Source organism: Phascolarctos cinereus, unplaced genomic scaffold (assembly GCF_003287225.1).
Source record: "Phascolarctos cinereus isolate Bilbo 61053 unplaced genomic scaffold, phaCin_HiC Scaffold_2;HRSCAF=192, whole genome shotgun sequence".
NCBI lineage: Eukaryota > Metazoa > Chordata > Mammalia > Diprotodontia > Phascolarctidae > Phascolarctos > Phascolarctos cinereus.
The window spans coordinates 313,738,541-313,755,318 of record NW_027555625.1 but is presented as its reverse complement, the minus strand read 5'-3'; the positions used below and the strand labels follow the sequence as shown (position 1 = coordinate 313,755,318).

At 44.3% G+C, this 16,778-nt stretch overlaps 1 protein-coding gene across 1 annotated transcript; it reads right to left on the bottom strand.

The window, feature by feature from the left end:
* Positions 1-993: 993 nt before the first annotated feature.
* Positions 994-16,651, bottom strand: CUNH20orf96 (chromosome unknown C20orf96 homolog). Its single transcript, XM_020990680.1, has 10 exons — positions 16,460-16,651; positions 15,539-15,647; positions 14,147-14,274; positions 12,639-12,797; positions 5,652-5,751; positions 3,620-3,777; positions 3,431-3,532; positions 3,161-3,247; positions 2,273-2,391; positions 994-1,237 (listed from the first exon to the last, which is right to left on the bottom strand). The coding sequence occupies exons 1-10, from the start codon at positions 16,526-16,528 to the stop codon at positions 1,177-1,179; spliced, it is 1,092 nt and encodes a 363-aa protein (XP_020846339.1). The 5' UTR covers positions 16,529-16,651; the 3' UTR covers positions 994-1,176.
* Between the last annotated feature and the right edge of the window lie 127 nt (positions 16,652-16,778).

The window sequence follows — 16,778 nt, the reverse complement described above, 5'->3', positions numbered from 1 at the left end:
GTCCCTTCCAGAGTTACATCTACCACTGGTAATGAAGTTTCTAACAAAGTATGCCACTGAGGGGGAAGCTGGGTGGTGCAGTGGATAGAGCATTGGCCCTAGAGTCAGGAGGACCTGAGTCCAAGTCTGGCCTTGACACTTACTAGCTGTGTGACCCTTAGCAAGTCACTTAAACCCCAATTGCCTCACCAAAAAAAAAAGTATGTCACTGAAACATGCTCTGTGATGAAGATTATAAAACTTGAGTGTTTCTGAGTGGTTCCCTGGTATTGTTTGTATTTGTGTACATAGCTTCGTGCAGATGGACATATAGATGGAATTGAGACAAGGGCTATGGATGAACAGATGGCTGTCTGGACCCTAGAAGATGGCATAAAATGATCCCAGATGGGTCACAGGTTGAAAAGAGTTGGGAAACACTAGCTTTAGACAACAATCTTAAACGGATCACTGAAGTCAGCTTCCTTGAGCTTCTCCCTTGTCCGTCTGACAATGGGCACCACAGGGACTGGTTTTGCACATGGTTATACCAGGGAGAGGCTGAAGTTCCAGTGCTGGAGGAGATACACAAATGAGAAAGAAACTAAGGTGAAGTTACTTACCTAAAGCCACACAAACGGTAAAGTGCAATGATGCCATTTGAACCTAGATCTCTTAATTTCAAATCTACTTTCTATTACACCAAGTTGTCCAAGTAGAAATGGAACAGTGCACCCCACCAAAGAGAACTACTAAGTCTCTCTGACATACAGGGAGAGGACCATATACCTTTTAGCCTGCTGGTGGCCCTTTGTTGCTAGACACCAATCCCTCATTTCACAGACCTGCAAATGAGCTTGGGATCTCAGAGCCCACAACCAACAGAGAGGCAGAGAAGATAGAATAGCTATTGTGGCCACCTCAGAACACTCCCCCCCCCTCACCCCGACAGTTGTAAATCACATGCTGACCAAATGAAAATCTAATTTTATTAGTTAAAATGAGAGTGTGGCATTAAGTGAAAAAGAGGTGAAAGTCAGAGGGTGAAGAAGTTGCTGAAAACTCCTCTAGATGGACTAAGATGTCCTACATGAAGCTGGGAACATAGCTCCCAGGATGGAGAACAACGATGATTGGGAGAAAGACAAGGGATCTTGGACATGACCAGCCAGGGTAGAGTCCTGTCCTGCGCCAGGGCTAAAAGGGAAGCATTTCTTCCTCAGGGATATTGAGGATAACATCCATGTCTGGAGTACACCTGGTGGAAGGCCGAGGGAGGAAGGAGAGAGACTAAGCACATTATAGTGAGGGGAACATGCAAGTTCAGTGGTTATCTCTAGGACAAAGCTCCCACAGACAGAGGCCTGAGGAGGATGGTAGGTGGGGCCACTTGTGTAAGGGGCCTTCTCCTTCAAAGGAGGCTGGTAGCAGGGATATAGTGGGGGACAGCTAGGTGGCTCAGTGGATAGAGTACCGGCCCTGGATTCAGGAGGAGCTGAGTTCAAATCTGACCTCAGACACAGAACACTCACTAACTGTGTGACTCTGGGCAAGTCACTTAACCCCAATATCCTCACCCTCCAAAAAAAACAAACAAAAACCAAACAAGGATATAGTGGGACAACAGAGAAGCCTCATCCCCAAAGGCTACATCCACACTTAAGAGTTATCTAAAAAAACAAAAACCCAAACCCAAACCCCCACACCAAATTACTCCACAAACAGAGCAACGGCTTTAAAAAAATCTAAAGCTACAATCTTTGGGGAAGTGGCTTGTTAGGTTTGCTGTCCTAGGACAGGGACAATATTTAGGTATGATGCCCGTGGGAGAACTAGAACACTATCAGGTTCCTGAGTCCCCATGGAACGGCCTCCAGATCTCCAATCCAATACTGCCCTTTTCCTGTCCTTAGGCCTTTTACTGTGTTCTCTCTCAGGCTTGGTATGACCTCCTTCTCTCCCCCACTCCACCTACTGAAACCTTTTTCACTCTCCAAGTCCCAACAAATGGGATGGATAAAGTGTAACATTTGAAAAGAGCAAAGGGATGTTGCTGCTTCTAAAAACAACTAATCCACTCACTCTCCTCTTTGGGCTTATCACTTTCTTCTTCCTCGAGATCACTCAACCAGTTAGTGGAAGACCTAAGAATAAATCCCAAGAGTCTTGATTTCCTTTCTAGTGGTCCTGCCCCTCTGCCCCACTACCTCCTCAGCATAGCGAAGGGATCCCCACGACTGGGTCAGGGCCCCAGAGCAAGTGTATCCTAGGCAACCTATTGTACAGCACATACTTGGGTTTCCGAAGCAGGACATTGGCAAAGACCACTTCCCTTGAGTCCTTTCTCTGCATCTGGAGATCCTGTACCTGGCCCTTTAGCCTGGGAAGCTCCTTCTTCATACGGTCAATGTGCTGAAGAGGCAGAGAAATGGGAGGAAAGGAGTAGAAAGTTGATTGTCTCCTTTCCAAAGAGATTCAGGTCCCCCAGAGAAAGGAAGTTTGAAAAAAAAAAGTAGAGGGGTAGCTAGGTGGCACAATGGATAGAGCTCTGGCCTTGGAGTCAGGAGAACCTGAGTTCAAATCCAGCCTCAGACCCATAACACTTACTAGCTGTGTGACCTTGGGCAAGTCACTTAACCCCATTGTCTAGCCAAAAAAAAAAAAGGTAGAAAGAAAGAAATTTTTGAAAATGGGTTGTCACTATTAGTCTGTATTCCTGACAGTATGAGCTCCCTCAGGGCAAGAAAGTAGAAGAATTCCCAGGTGGTCATGGACAGAGATGGTCAAGACAGGTGACTGGGGAGGGGAGGTGCTGGGGAACGGTAGCTGATGATGGATGGTAAGCTTTAATGAAGAGTCTCCCCATATACTCCTCACACAAGTATTTCTTATAATTTTCTGGGGGTTAGAGTGATGAAGAATGCCCCAAGCTAGTCAGTTGTTCACATCATCAGAGGTCCAGGGCAGGATTGTTTCCTGAAGTCGTAAGTATTGCCCCAAATCCTTCAAATATCCTAATAAAAAGAGGACAGTCAAGAGAATGCTTCCATTTCTATGATATTTCCAGTAGAACTTCTAGACTTATTCGCTCTATAGCCCTCAGCTTGAGCAATTCAGAGCCGGGTCAATGGTGTCTGACTCTGCCCCCGTTAATCCCTGTTTTCTCTGGGGTCTCACTCACCACTCTGAACTGGACTATCTGCTTCAATAGTTGCTGGTTACTTAGCGTCTTCCTCATAAGAGCAGCTTGATAGGGAAGGATGGTTCTCTGTGGAGGTGGGAGAGATTAGCCAGATGCAAAAGCAGGTGGCAACTAAAGGCCCCTCCTACATACAGCAGGCACCTCTCTAATGCAAAGAGGTGGGGAGAGAAAAAGAGGCCTTAGTACCTCCCAATCACACTCCCACCAATAGGTGGGGTCTTCAGAAGGTCCACAGGACCTACTGCTCACCTTGGCCATGACATATAAGATCTTCTCTGTCTTCACCATCAGTTTCTTTGACAATGTCTGAAGCACATCCTTGCGTATCTCCTGCAACTCCTCTAGCTCATCCTGGTGGCCAAGAGAAAGAAGTCACCTTCTGGCCTTGCGGCCTCCCTTGAGGAGGCACCTAGAACAGAAGGGCAGGAGAACCCTTACCTCATTCCTATTTTTCATATCCTGGATCTGACTCATGAGGTCAGCAATCTGCACAGACTTAACTGGGTACTCCTGGTCCATGTAGGTGGTCAGGAAATTCAGCTCATCTTGGGCCTTACGAATATTCACTTTCACCTTTGTCAGCTGCTGCTGCAGTTCTAGTGAAGGTTGAGGGAAGGAGGGAGAGAAGAAAAAGGGAAGCTCCCTGCACCAAAGGTCACACCCCTCAGCCATAAGCCACTTCCCTAAAGCTATTATACGATTTATCCAAGATCTCACAGTAAATTGGTGGCCGAATAGACTAGAATCAAATTTCTCATTTAGGGATTTTCCCTTTATATCATGCTGACTCCACTGCAGAGATCGATAGGCTCTGTGGTCCAGGGCCTCACCAGACCTTCTCCCCAGGGAAAGGTGGTCTACAGGAGACTTGACATAACTTATAGACCAACTCCACTCTTCTGCAGCAAAACAGTCCTATTGATTATTTCAACAGACATTTATTAATCTCTTACTGTGTACCAGGCATTATGCTAGGCACTAGGGATGCAAAAACAAAAATGAAATAGCTGTTGCCCTCAAGGAGCTTACATTCTAATAGAATATAACTTTTATTTCCTTGCTTCCCCTGCAGTGGGAAGTTGGGTTATGGTAGAGAGGGGACCTTCCACACAGGTGATCTTCCTCTTTCTCCCTCCCCTCTTCCCTTACCATAGTCACGTCTGAATTGACCTAAGCAAAAAAATCCTGTCTACTCTGTTGAGGGTATCCTTCTGAAACTTCTAGTCATGAGAAGGCTGGGGTCACCTAAATCAACTTGTCTATCTTTCCTATTGCTTCTCCTTCTAGGGAGGTAGAGGCAATACTGCACTCAGTTAACATAAATCTATCAAGCATCTATCACACATAAAGTTATGTGCCCATGTAATACCATACTCTGCTCTTACTAGGAGAAAGAGTTGTCCATTTTATTTACCATATGGTTCAAATAGGTTTGGATTCATTTCTTTTTAACTACAAAACATGGACTGTACTAAGCAACTCTCCTGGGGAGGGGGACATACCAACAACTTAAGCAATAGGAGACAGGTTTACTTGAACACAGAGAGACAGGGAGATGAAACACAAAGGCCAAGGAAAAGGATGCCACTGTTTCATGGCTCCAGTGTCTGCTGGTTAATGCAGTCCCACTGATGAGCTGAGCACCTACTCTTTGAAATTTGGCAAAAGGGTCCCCAGAGAGCACTGAGTAGAAATAAGAATAACATTTATCTAGAGAGTAGAGACAGCATGGGGGCCTGGAGCTAGAGAAGGGGAGAGCGAATAAGACCAGTGATCTCAGAGGCCACACAGCTTCCATGGAGAAAGAAAAAACCTGTCTCTTCTGCAGGCCAAGCTGGTGTGCTGGGTACATCTCAGACAGCACATGCAGGGAAGCAAGGAACCAGAAGAAAGTCATGTCAACAAGTCAGGTTCTGGGGCATGTTGGTGAAAGAAAGAAAAGGGCTCACACTTGGGATACCAGAAAAATGGAAATCACAGACTTTGCTTTCAGTAATTCTGTTTAACTATAGAAGATAAAACATATAAGATAATATGAGGCAATATAAATGAAATTAGACTAGCAATCAGGAGACCTGCATAAGTCCCAGCTCTGCCATCAACAGGCTGTGTGACCTTGGACAAATCACTTCCCTCTTAGCCCCTCGGTTTCCTCATGTATAGTGTTAGAGAGTTAGACAAACATCCCTTCTAGCTGACATTGGGTTCTAAGTTCTAAGGGCCTTTCTGGCTCCAAAATTCTATGTTCTCTTATTCATTCTAGGTTTGCAGGACTTAGCACATTGCTTTGCACACAGTAGGCATGTAATATCTTGTTGCCTCACTGAATTCTATGCTCTAAGGTTCTTTCTGGTTCTGACAGCCTAGGTTCAAACACCCCTTCTAGCCTAAAACCACATGAGTCTGTGACCACAGGAGATAACCCAGAGCCACAAGGCCAAGAGTATGCCGCTGCCACAGGGACACTCACCATTCACTTTGACCTCTGCCTGCGCTGTCCACTTCTCTAGCTTGCTCTTCATGTCTTGCATTTGCTTATGGTTTGCATCCTCCAGAGTGCCAATGAGAGTCTGTGTGCACAGATACAGAGGCAGGTGTGGGTGAGGAGGCTCTGGGCAGTGGATTGCATGGGCACCCCCCCCACACACACACAGTTATCACTACGCCTCTGCCAACACTTTTTCCCTGTGAGCCTCCTCACCATGAGTCATCTAGATCACAACATACTCTCAGGTCAGCACTCCTGAATGCAGCAAAATTTAGTCAATTTATTGTAGGCAGTAGCAAAAACATGGATGTAGATAATTTACAGGTAAGGCAATCCCTGGACAGGTCCAAGAAGAGGCTGGAAGGCCACTTGGGAAGTGTCTTCAGTGTTGCCCAAGTGAGAAGCTACAATGATTCTATGAATGCTCCAGGACCTGACTGCATCCAGATATGGAAATAGGTATAGCTTTACCTCACATCACCAATTGATTCCACAAAAACTTGATGTTAGTGTAGGGGGAAAAAAAAACTGAAGCAAGATTCTCTGATAAAAGCCTCATTTCTCATATATGTAGAGAACGAAGTCAAATTTATAAAAATAAGAGCCATTCTCCAACTGATAAATGATCAAAAGATACAAACAGTTTTCATAAGATGTAATCAAAGGTATTTATAACCACATGAAAAAAAATGGCTTAACTCACTGTTGATTGGAGAAATGCAAATTAAAACAATTCTGAAGCACTACCTCATACTTAATTAGACTGGCTAGTAGGACAAAAAAGGAAAATGACAAATAGTAGAGGGGATATGGGGAAAATGAGACATTAATGCACTGCTGGTGCAGTTGTGAATTGATTCAACCTCCTGTAGAACAATTCAGAACTATGCCCACAGGTCTATAAAACCATGCCTGCCCTTTGATCCAGCAATACCACTACTAGGTCTGTATCCCAAAAGAGACAAAAAACAAAAAGGAAAAGGATCTATTTGTACAAAAATATTTATAGCAGCTCTTTTCTGGTGGCAAAGAACTGGAAATTGAGGGGATGCCCATCAATTGGCTGAACAAGTTGTGGTTATGATTATGACGGAATACTACTGTACTATATGAAATGCTGAGCAGGAAGCTCTCAGAAAAACCTGGAAAGATTTACATGAGCTGATGCAAAGTAAAATGTATTATGTACAAAGTAATAGCAGTATTGTAAGATGAGCAGCTGTGAATGACTTAGCTATTCTCAGTAATACAATGATCTACGACAACTCTGAAGGACCTATGATGAAAAATGCTCTCCATCCCCAGAGAAAGAACTGCAATGGTGTTTGAATCCAAATTGAAGCATACTTTTTTTCCCTTTATTTTTCTTGAGTTTTTTTTTTATTTTTGTCTATGTTTTCTTTCACAACATGACTATTATGGAAATGTTTTGCATAACTACATATGTATAACCTATATTGAATTGCTTACCTTCTCAATGGGGAAGGAGAGAAAAAAGGAGAGAATCTGGGACTCAAAGTTTTAAAGATGAATGTTAAAAAACTGTTTTTATATTTAACTAGGGAAAAATAAAGTACTAAATAAGTTTTCTAAAATAAAAAAAAAACATGCTGTTAGGAGAAATGTTACCCAGGCCTATAAGAGTGGAGGGGAAAGGTATGTCCTTTGCAGAAGACTTGGGTTTCAGTTCTGATGGTATGTCAGTTTATTACAGGTTACCTGTGTGGCTATGGGCAAGTCATTTCATCACTCAGTGTTTCAGTTTCCTCCTCTGAAAACCATAGCTCCTATTGGCACTGCCCAACTCAAAGGGATGTTGTGAGAAAAGTACTTATGCAAATATGAACTTTTATTATAATTATTATTGCTGTTATTCATTTCATAGGAACAGCATTGTAAGTGGAACAGTAAGCAGACTAATACTCAAAGAGTTCCTATTGCTGGGGCTGAGTATTTTAGTAGGGGAGGCTTGGTTACAATGGACCCAACATATGACCTAACCCTGAAAGGCTGTTAGTGGTAGAAATGCTACACAGGGTTTGCTTTGTCCAGCCCAGAGGATCATAGGATTAGCTCTTCCTGGTGCCCTCGATTTCAACAACTCAATCCAATCTGTCCAATCTAACTCTTGCCCTGTCCTGCTCTGGGGTCCTTACTCCTAGTTCCCTAATAAATCCATCTTTCCCCTTTTTTCTCTAAGTTAAGCTTACTCCTGAAGCTTGCCAGGAAGTCTGAACTCATCAGAGGACAAACCACTTCTGACTGAAATGCTCGGCTTTTTCTGACTTTTTCTCTCTCTTTAGCTCAAATGCCTCTCTCCTCTTCGACCTTGTATTTCTCTAACCCCTGGGTCACCTAAATTTCTCCCAGAGGAGACAAAGAGGCCTTCTGACTTATCCACAAAGGGTTACCTATTACAGTCACTAAACATAGAAACACAAATAGATATAACAGTGGGGATGGAAAATTTATTTGTCAGTCAGTCAACATTTATTAAGTACCTACTCTGTGCCAGGCACCGTGCTAAATGTTGAGTGCTAGGGATACAAAGAAAGGAAAAAGACAGTGCCTGCCCTCAATAAGCTCTCAGTCTAAAGCTTACAAAGGCCCCTGTGGGCCTGGGAACGGGTGGCTCCTCGTCTATGCCAAGCCTAACTCAGGCCCTCAAGCTCTCGGGAGGAGTGAAGGTTGATGGGCTGTATTAACGTGAGTTAGTGAAGCTTGCTCAGCTCAGAGGGTACCAGCACAGGAACCCTGGAAGAACAACAGGACTAAGGTCAAGGGGAATGAGCTCTTTCTCTCCTTCCAATCCCAGTTCTGTCACTTGCTCCCTAGGTGACTCCGAGCAACTCAGTAATAGAGGCCTCAGTTTCTTCACTAGACAATGGGTAAAACGATCCCTGTCCTACCTACCACAGGGCACCTAGGTGGTGCAATGGATAGAGTACCGGGCCTGGAATCAGCAAGACTCATCTTCTGTGAATTCAAATCTGACCTCAGACACTTACTAGTTGTGTAACCCTGAGTGAGTCACTTAACCCTGTTTGCCTCAGTTTCCTCATCTGTAAGATGAGCTGGAGAAACAAACAGCAAAACATTCTAGTATCCACGCCCAGAAAACCCCAAATGGGGTCACGAAGAGCTGGACACAACTCAACAACAAGAATAACCACCTATCTACCACCTAGGGCTGTTTTCAGGATCAAATGATACAATAGATGTAAAAGTCAGTAAGCAGTACATAAAGTGCTCGCGTAGAATAATTAATAATGACATTTATATAACACTTTTAAGATTTGCAAAGTGTATTACAAATAAGTCATTTGATCCTCACAGCTCTTCCATCCAGGAACCTCTCTCTGGTGCCAGGCTGAACTGCCCAAGTGCCCAACAGCTTCCCCGCCTCCAGCCTGGCACCCAGGGGGTGGCTGCCTTTCTCCCACTGCAGTCTGACTCTATCCCAGGACCATCTCTCCGGCACTCAACACCTCTAGGCACAACATCTCTTCTACCTCCTGTCCCCAGTGCTTACTTTAAGGCAAGTAAAGCACCACAGTCTCCTAACCAGGCTCCCACTAGCTCCACCTGCTCTTGCCTCCTCTGGGGAAGGGCTGGGGCTTCACAGGACAAAGGATCACCATCTGCTGCTGAGCCGAAACTCAAGAGAGGACCCATAGAGTCTAATTTCATGCTTCCCTCATGGACCTTCTCTCCAGTCACTGTTACTGTGCCTGCACTCATTCCTCAATTGCTACCATGCCCTTGTACTTGCCTCATTCCAGGGATCCTGAAGCCCCATCCCACATTCTCAGCTCGGTGCTGATCCCTCACAACTGGCCACCTTGACTCCATCCCCACCAAGGTCTTGCTCTCTAGATGTGGTCCCCTCTTCCACAGTGCCATCTGGAATTTCTGATCCGTGTTAATCAAGTTTTCTTTCATCATAAACCTCCTCCTTTCTCACCCTTCCATCTTGTGGCCCTCAGTGAGACCTGACTACTTCATGACGACACTGCTTCCCCTGCCATCCTTTCCAGTACTGATTACTCTTTCTCAGACTCACAGGTTGTAGTTGGAGGGTTGGGACATGCTGTTGTCCCCCATTGCCACCGCCAGACTCTGCCTTTACCACCTTCACTCAACACCCTCTCCTCCCCTGAGGTTGTGCTATACAAATTTATCACCCAATACAGATCCTGGTGGCTGCTATCTACTAGCCCCCAAAACATTCTCCTCCCTTCCTCAATGGCTTCAGTACCCAGTCTCTCTCAGTTCTCATAATAAGGTATTTACATATTGATGCCATTTTAAATGACCTAATTTCCAAGTTTCTCGGTCTCCTCCATTTCCATAACCTACTCCTCCACCCCACCACAGTTCTATATGAAGATGGTCATATTCTTGATCTTGCTATCATCACCTTCCAGGATTTTACTTCCTGGTCCACAAGCTATAACATTCTTCCACCTGATCATAATCTCTTCTCATTCCATCTTTCACTGTCTTACAACCTTTAATTCTGTTCTTCAACTTCAACTTGATGGCCATTGTCTCTGTCCCTCCAGTCCTTTCCTACACCATCATCCTTGCACTGGCTATACTCTCCTCTCTTTCCTATCTCGACTCCCTTGGTGAACCAACTCAACTCTCCACTAGCCTCTACTCTTAAATCCCTCACTCCCTTGACTTACTTCCAACCCTAGATTACTCCCAACATTCACCTCCTTCACTATTATTCAGGTGTTGCTGAATATGAGCTGGAGAAAATCAAGAACTTGCCCTGATTAGAGTCTCACAATAAGTTTATGTCATCTGACCTCAACTAGGCCCTTGCTGCAGTTAGGCAAACATTCTCCTCCTCTCTAATCAATTTGCCATCCTCCTCCCCACAGTGGCTGTACCATGCCTTCTTATCCTTCCTCAACCCTCCCAGACGACCCCCTTCCCTGAGCTTTTCAGCTGAGAACCTTGCCTCATACTGCACCAAAAAAAATGGAGAACCTTTGTCAAGAGCTTTTCCCCTCCTCCTCATATACCTTCTACATTCGGCTTTCAAACCCATCATTAAACTGAAACTGCCTTTTCCAAAGTTACCAGTGACCTCTCAATGGCCAAACATAATGGCCATTTATCAATCCTCATTCTTCTTAGCCTCTCTGAAGCATGTAGCACTAGTGATCACTTCCCCTTTTTTATGATTCTTTCCTGACTCTCCTCACTGCTCTCTCCTGGCTTTCCTCTCACCTGCCCCACTTCTCTGTGTCCTCTGTAGGTTCTGCACCCATACTTACTAACCATGGTTATCTCTCAAGGCTGTGACCTGGGCCTTCTTCTTGCCTATAGAATATCTGTCTTGGTGATCTCATCAGGTGCCATGATAAATTATCATCTCTATGCAGATGATTCCCAGGTCTATAGGTCCAGCCCCGACCTCTCACCTGAGCTCTAGTGTCACATCACCAACTGCCTTTTGGAGAGGCAACTGGTGGCATAGTGGATAGAACACTGGGCTTCAGACATTTAACCTCCATCTGCCTCAGTTCCTTCAACTGTAAAATGGGGATAATAATAGCAGTGACCTTGCAGGGTTGTTGTGAGGATTAAATGAGATAATATTTATAACAAATGCTTGGTATAGTAGGTGCTATATAAATGCTTATTCCTTTCTCCTTCCCCCTTCTGGATATCTTGAATTGGATGTTTCATAGGCATTTTAAACTCAACACGTCCAAAACAAAACTCATTTTTTCCTCCAAACTTCCCTGCTCTCTATGACTATTGATGGTACCACTATTTTCCCAATCACCTAGTCTCACAACCTCAGTGTCATCCTCAGCTCCTCACTCACATTCACCTCAATGTCCAACCCATTGCCAGATGTTATAGTTTCCATCTTCACAATGTCTCTCATGTATATTCCCTTGTCTCTACTCACAACCACAACCCTGGTTCAGGCCCTTATCGCCTCTCGCTTGAACTACTGCACTAGCCTTCTAACTGGACTCTCAGCCTCTAATCTCTCCCTACTCTAATCCATCCTCCATTCAGCTGCCAAGGGTTTTTTTTTCTAAAGCATAGACCTGTCACCCTCCCCTCCCCCTTGTTCATGAGTTCCAGTGGCTCCCTATTATCAAAATCAAACATCATCTCCTTTGACTGGCATTTAAAGCTCTTCCTAACTTATCCCCTTCCTATCTTTCCAGCCTTTTTATAACACCTTACTTCCCTCTATGATTCAGCATCCCTGGTCTCCTTCCAGTTCCTTGAACACAACACTTCATCCCCTTTCCCTGTACCCACACATTCATTGGCTGTGCCCCTCTGCCTGGAATGCTCTGCCCCCTTCACCATGATCACTAGTGTTATGACTTCTTTAAGACTCAGGTCAAATTCCTCCCATTCCAGAAAGGCCATTCCCAATCCTCCTAGTTCCTAATGGCTTTCCCTCTCAAGTTACCTCCCATCTACTCTATATCTTGTATCAATATAGTTGTATACATGTTGTCTCCATTAGAATGTAAATTCCTGAGTAAGGATTAAGTGGTTACATAGTAATCACTTAACAAACCTGCCTAGTGACTTGAGGTAAACCAAGACACAGGTTTTACCCCCATTTTACCCATGAAGAAACTGAGGCTCATAAAGGTTGTAACTTGCCTGTTTTCACAGAGATAGTGAGGGTCAGAGACAGGATTCAAACCCAGATTTCTCCTGGCCCCAGTCTAGCACCCATTGCTTCATCTGTAAAAGAAGCAATATAGCAAAAATCTTCAAAGTGAGATCATGATGATTATATTATTTTACCCTTAGAATAACCCTAAAGTAGGAAGAAGAGTCCCTATTTTGCAGATGGGAAAAGGTCCAGAAATATGACAGGTCACACCGCAAAGGGTAGATGGGGGAGAGGGGTAGGCACCTTGGAAAGTAGTTCCAAAGGGTTAGAAGTTTCTCAGTGTCACTCATTCTCACCCCAAATGTGTCTTGCTGCTGCAGAAGCTTCCGCACTTTCTCTGCAGTGACAGCTTCTATGTCCTGGATCTTTTTTGCCAGCTGCTGGTTGCTGATAGTGAGAAAGGTGACATGCTTTTTAAGTTCGTCTAGTGAGGCTGTCCTGAACTTAAGTATTGCCTGTGGGAGTCAGAAAGGAGAGGAAAAAAAGTGATTTGATACCTAGACGGTCTCAGTGGAGTTCCTAGGTTTGCTAATTGTCTTTTAGACAAGTGGTTCTTGAGCTGGAATTCATGAAGTATTTTGGGGGGTTTTTTTAATATTTTGATCACAATATTTTGATAAAACTGGTTTCCTTTTTCATCCTATGTATTTTATTTTAGGCATTTAAAAATATTTTGATAAGGGGTCAGGAGTCTGTGATACCAAAAAGGTTAAAAACCTCTACTAAAAACCATCCCTTGGGTCTGGTTTTTTGTCCAGAGGGTAACAGGGAGTCATTGTTACCTGGTGGTTATCCTGCCCCCTTGTGGTCTTGAATGGAGATTATATTGTTATAGAGAAAAAGAGAGATCTCTCCAAGCTATGCAACAGAACAGCCAAGAACATACCTCCCCACACTGGTCAGCAAAGTCCCATTGGACAGCAGGCTACTGAGTTAGGCTGAAATTTCCCATCTGCTTCTCACCTCCTTCTTTTCTATGACAGATTTGTCTCTTGACTCCTCAGCCCTGCCTAGCTCTTGGATGAAGGATGATCCCTGGAACTTTTTTTTTCTTAAGCCTTAAAGCCAAACCACCAGCTCTCACTGACTGGCCAACAACAGGTCCCAGGCCACGTGGTCATTGTTTGGACCCTGATTGGCTCAGAGTGAGTGTAAATAGCAATTGTTTCTGTTTTGGCCAAAAACCCTGAGAGTCTTTCCTTCCCAGATTGATTTTTTTTTTTTGACTAGGTAAAGAGGCCATTCTCTGCCTCATTTCTTACCTACTCTTAATCACTGAATGGGCTTTGCCTCAGTCATAGTGAGACCTGTTAAAGATCTTAGCTTAAAAAGGGCAAGGTCTCCCACTGCATTTAGAGCCACCAGCCATCCTGATTTATATCTTGCCACTGGACCCAGATGGCTCCAGAGGAGAAAGTGAGGCTGATGACTTTGCATAGCCCTTCCTCACTTAAATCCAATTCACTTGCATTTCATAGTATCACCTCCTTGATGTCATGGTCCTCTTCAAGAATGAAGGACAAACAACTCATAACTATCCCTTCCTTATCTCCAATGTCTTTGCCTGTAATTATGCCCAATCTATTTTCCCTAACGTGTTTCCCAGGCAGAATCTAGAAACTCAGGCCTCTGCTGCTCTTCCAAGTCTCCCCCATCCTGAATAAGATCCCTCCCCCAAGCCTTCTATGACCCCACTCCCCTCAACAAATCTGCAGCAGTACTCCCTCTTGTCCAGTAACCAGCTGTACATCTCATGGTGCTAAAATAGTTTCCCTCACCCTCTCCTGTCCACAAACCCACTCACTCTTAGTATTCGGATGTCGGCTTGGATTTTCTCCAGATCCATTTCATTCCCAATTATCTTTTGCTGCTGGTTCTTCACCACATTAGAGACAGATACCTCCTTTGTTGTGAATTTTGTCCTGGTAAACTCTGAGAGAAAAGAAAATGAGCAAAAAAAAAAATCTTGGGGCAGCGAGGTGGCGCAATGGATAGAGCATCGGCCCTGAAGTCAGGGGGACCTGAGTTCAAATCCAGCCTCAGACCAAACACTTGACACTTACTAGCTGTGTGACCCTGGGCAAGTCACTTAACCCCAAATGCCTAAAAGAAAAATCTTCATGCTTTGGTAACTTAAGACAAAAGATAAATCACTAGTTGGGCTCCTGGCTGGCCACTCATATCCTTCCTTTTGTGTTTAGGTAGACAGGAGATATTTCCGTTCCTAATTTACCTGTAAAGTATTCTATAGGATAAGAGCAGAAAATTCAACATCATAGCTAACATTTAGATAGGATTTTAAGGTCTGCAAAGTGCCTTTTGTGTTAACTCATTTGATCTTCACAACAACACTATGTTGTTGAATGTTCAACCATTTTTCAGTCGTGTCTAACCCTTTGTGACCTCATTTAAGGTTTTCTTGGTGAAGATATTTGAGTGGTTTACCATTTCCTTCTCCAGCTCATTGTACAGATTGAAGAAACTGAGGCAAACACAGTAAGTGTCTAAGGCTAGATTTGAACTCATAAAGATGAGTTTTCCTGACTCCAGGCCCAGCACTCTCTCCACTGCCACCTAGCTTCCCCAACAACTTTATAAGGTGGGTGCTATTATTATCCTCATTTTGCAGATGAGGAAACTAAGTTCCTTCCCCAGGGTACAATTGTCTGAGGTAGGATTTAAAGTTAAGTATTCCTGCTTTCATCCACTGTACCTCCAGGCCACCTCACAGAACACGGACAAGTCCTAAAGTACAAGTTTAATAAACTGTATGCACCATTGTGGGTAGCATGCTACAGCAGAACATGAGTTTTCGCATATTGTGAAAGTGAGCATAGATAACACCTAACACATAGCCAGCTCCGCAGTGCTCAAGCTGCCCTGGTGAAGGAGTTTATGCATCCCTTCTATATTAGCTTGCCCTGCTCATCCCCCTCCCCACCAATTTCACCATGTCATGATGTATATCCAGTAGTCTAGTCTCTCTAGCATTCTGAAGCCACTCAAAGGATGGGGCTCTGGTTACCCTATCTCTTCAAAGGCCATGGAAAAAGAGTCCTCTTCCCATTCCCAACTCAGTAGGGAAGGAAAAAGGCTTTTAGGGTCGCTCACAGGCACCTATGAGTGAGGGAAATGTTTTGTATATTAAATTTTTTGACGTTCTTCCATCCTAACAAGTTCAAGTACTTCTGCCCACCTGATCTAGGACTGGCCTTCCTCCCTGACATCTGCTTTCCTGAGGCAACTTTAATCTGAGGTAGGTTCAACCTGGGATTCTTCTTTGACTGCTGCCACTGGTTATAATCCTAATTTCCAGGTGGGAAAGAAGGCAATAAAGAAACATGTCAAGCTAACGTGGAAATATGTTTTATACGATTGTACATGTATAACTGATATCATATTGGGGAAAGGTGAGAGGACAGAGGGAGAAGAATTTGAAATTCAAAATCTTTCAGAAAATGAGTGTTGAAAATTTTCTTTACATGTAATTGGAAAAAGTAAAATACTATTAAAAAAAAAGAATCTCAAAAAAGGTGTCAAGCATCTCCTCAAGAATTAAGCCCATGCCCAGCTAGGGTGAATAGGTGAATACAAAAAACCAGAGGACTTAATCCATTCCCTCTTCAAATCCAGACTAGCTAGAGAGAAAAGAATGCCATAGGGAATATACAGCATACAGTCTGAACTGAAACCCATCTAGCCAATCCCCCTCTTTTTACAAAGATACCCATCTGCTTGAAGTTGAGACTTCAAGGTCTACAGCTAGGAAGGCAGAGCCAAAACTTGAACTCCAGCCTTCTGGCTCCAGACCCAGTGCTCTTCCCATTCCACCCAATCCCACTCATGAAACAGAGTCATCAGCTTGGTCTGGACTGTATGTCAGGGCTCAGAGGAAGTTCAGGGAACGCTTCTGGGAAGAGGTAATCTAGGTGAATCTAGCAGAACCTGCAATGGTTAACAAGGTGGGTGTAGACTTTAAGTGAGTAAGGGAGGAAAGCATTTTAGGTTGGGATGGTGAATGGGGTCGGGTATCACTCTTTGTGTCAGAATTTGGGGCAATACAACCTCCCTGGTCATTACCACTGACCACTCCACAGCTGCCAGATCCCAAACTCACCATGGGACAGTATTTGGGGATTCTAGTGATGAAGTGAGCTTCCTTTCTGAAAAGAGCAAAGAAACCCATATGAGACAATTAGCTGCCATATGCAGCAGACAAGTCTCAAAAAATAACTGCTCCTTCCCAGCAAAGACCGGCGTTTCAGGCTCAAGGAGTGGACCCAGGATTCGAACCGTTAGGAGAGGAAGACTGAAGAGACTGAGCGCCACCGTGTGGCTGAGGGGACAGAAGGGGCTGGGAGAGAATGGGCGAGGCCGTGCGAACGCGCCTTTCTCCTCTCCCCATCCTTCTGCAAAGTGCTTGCGAACAAGGGGGT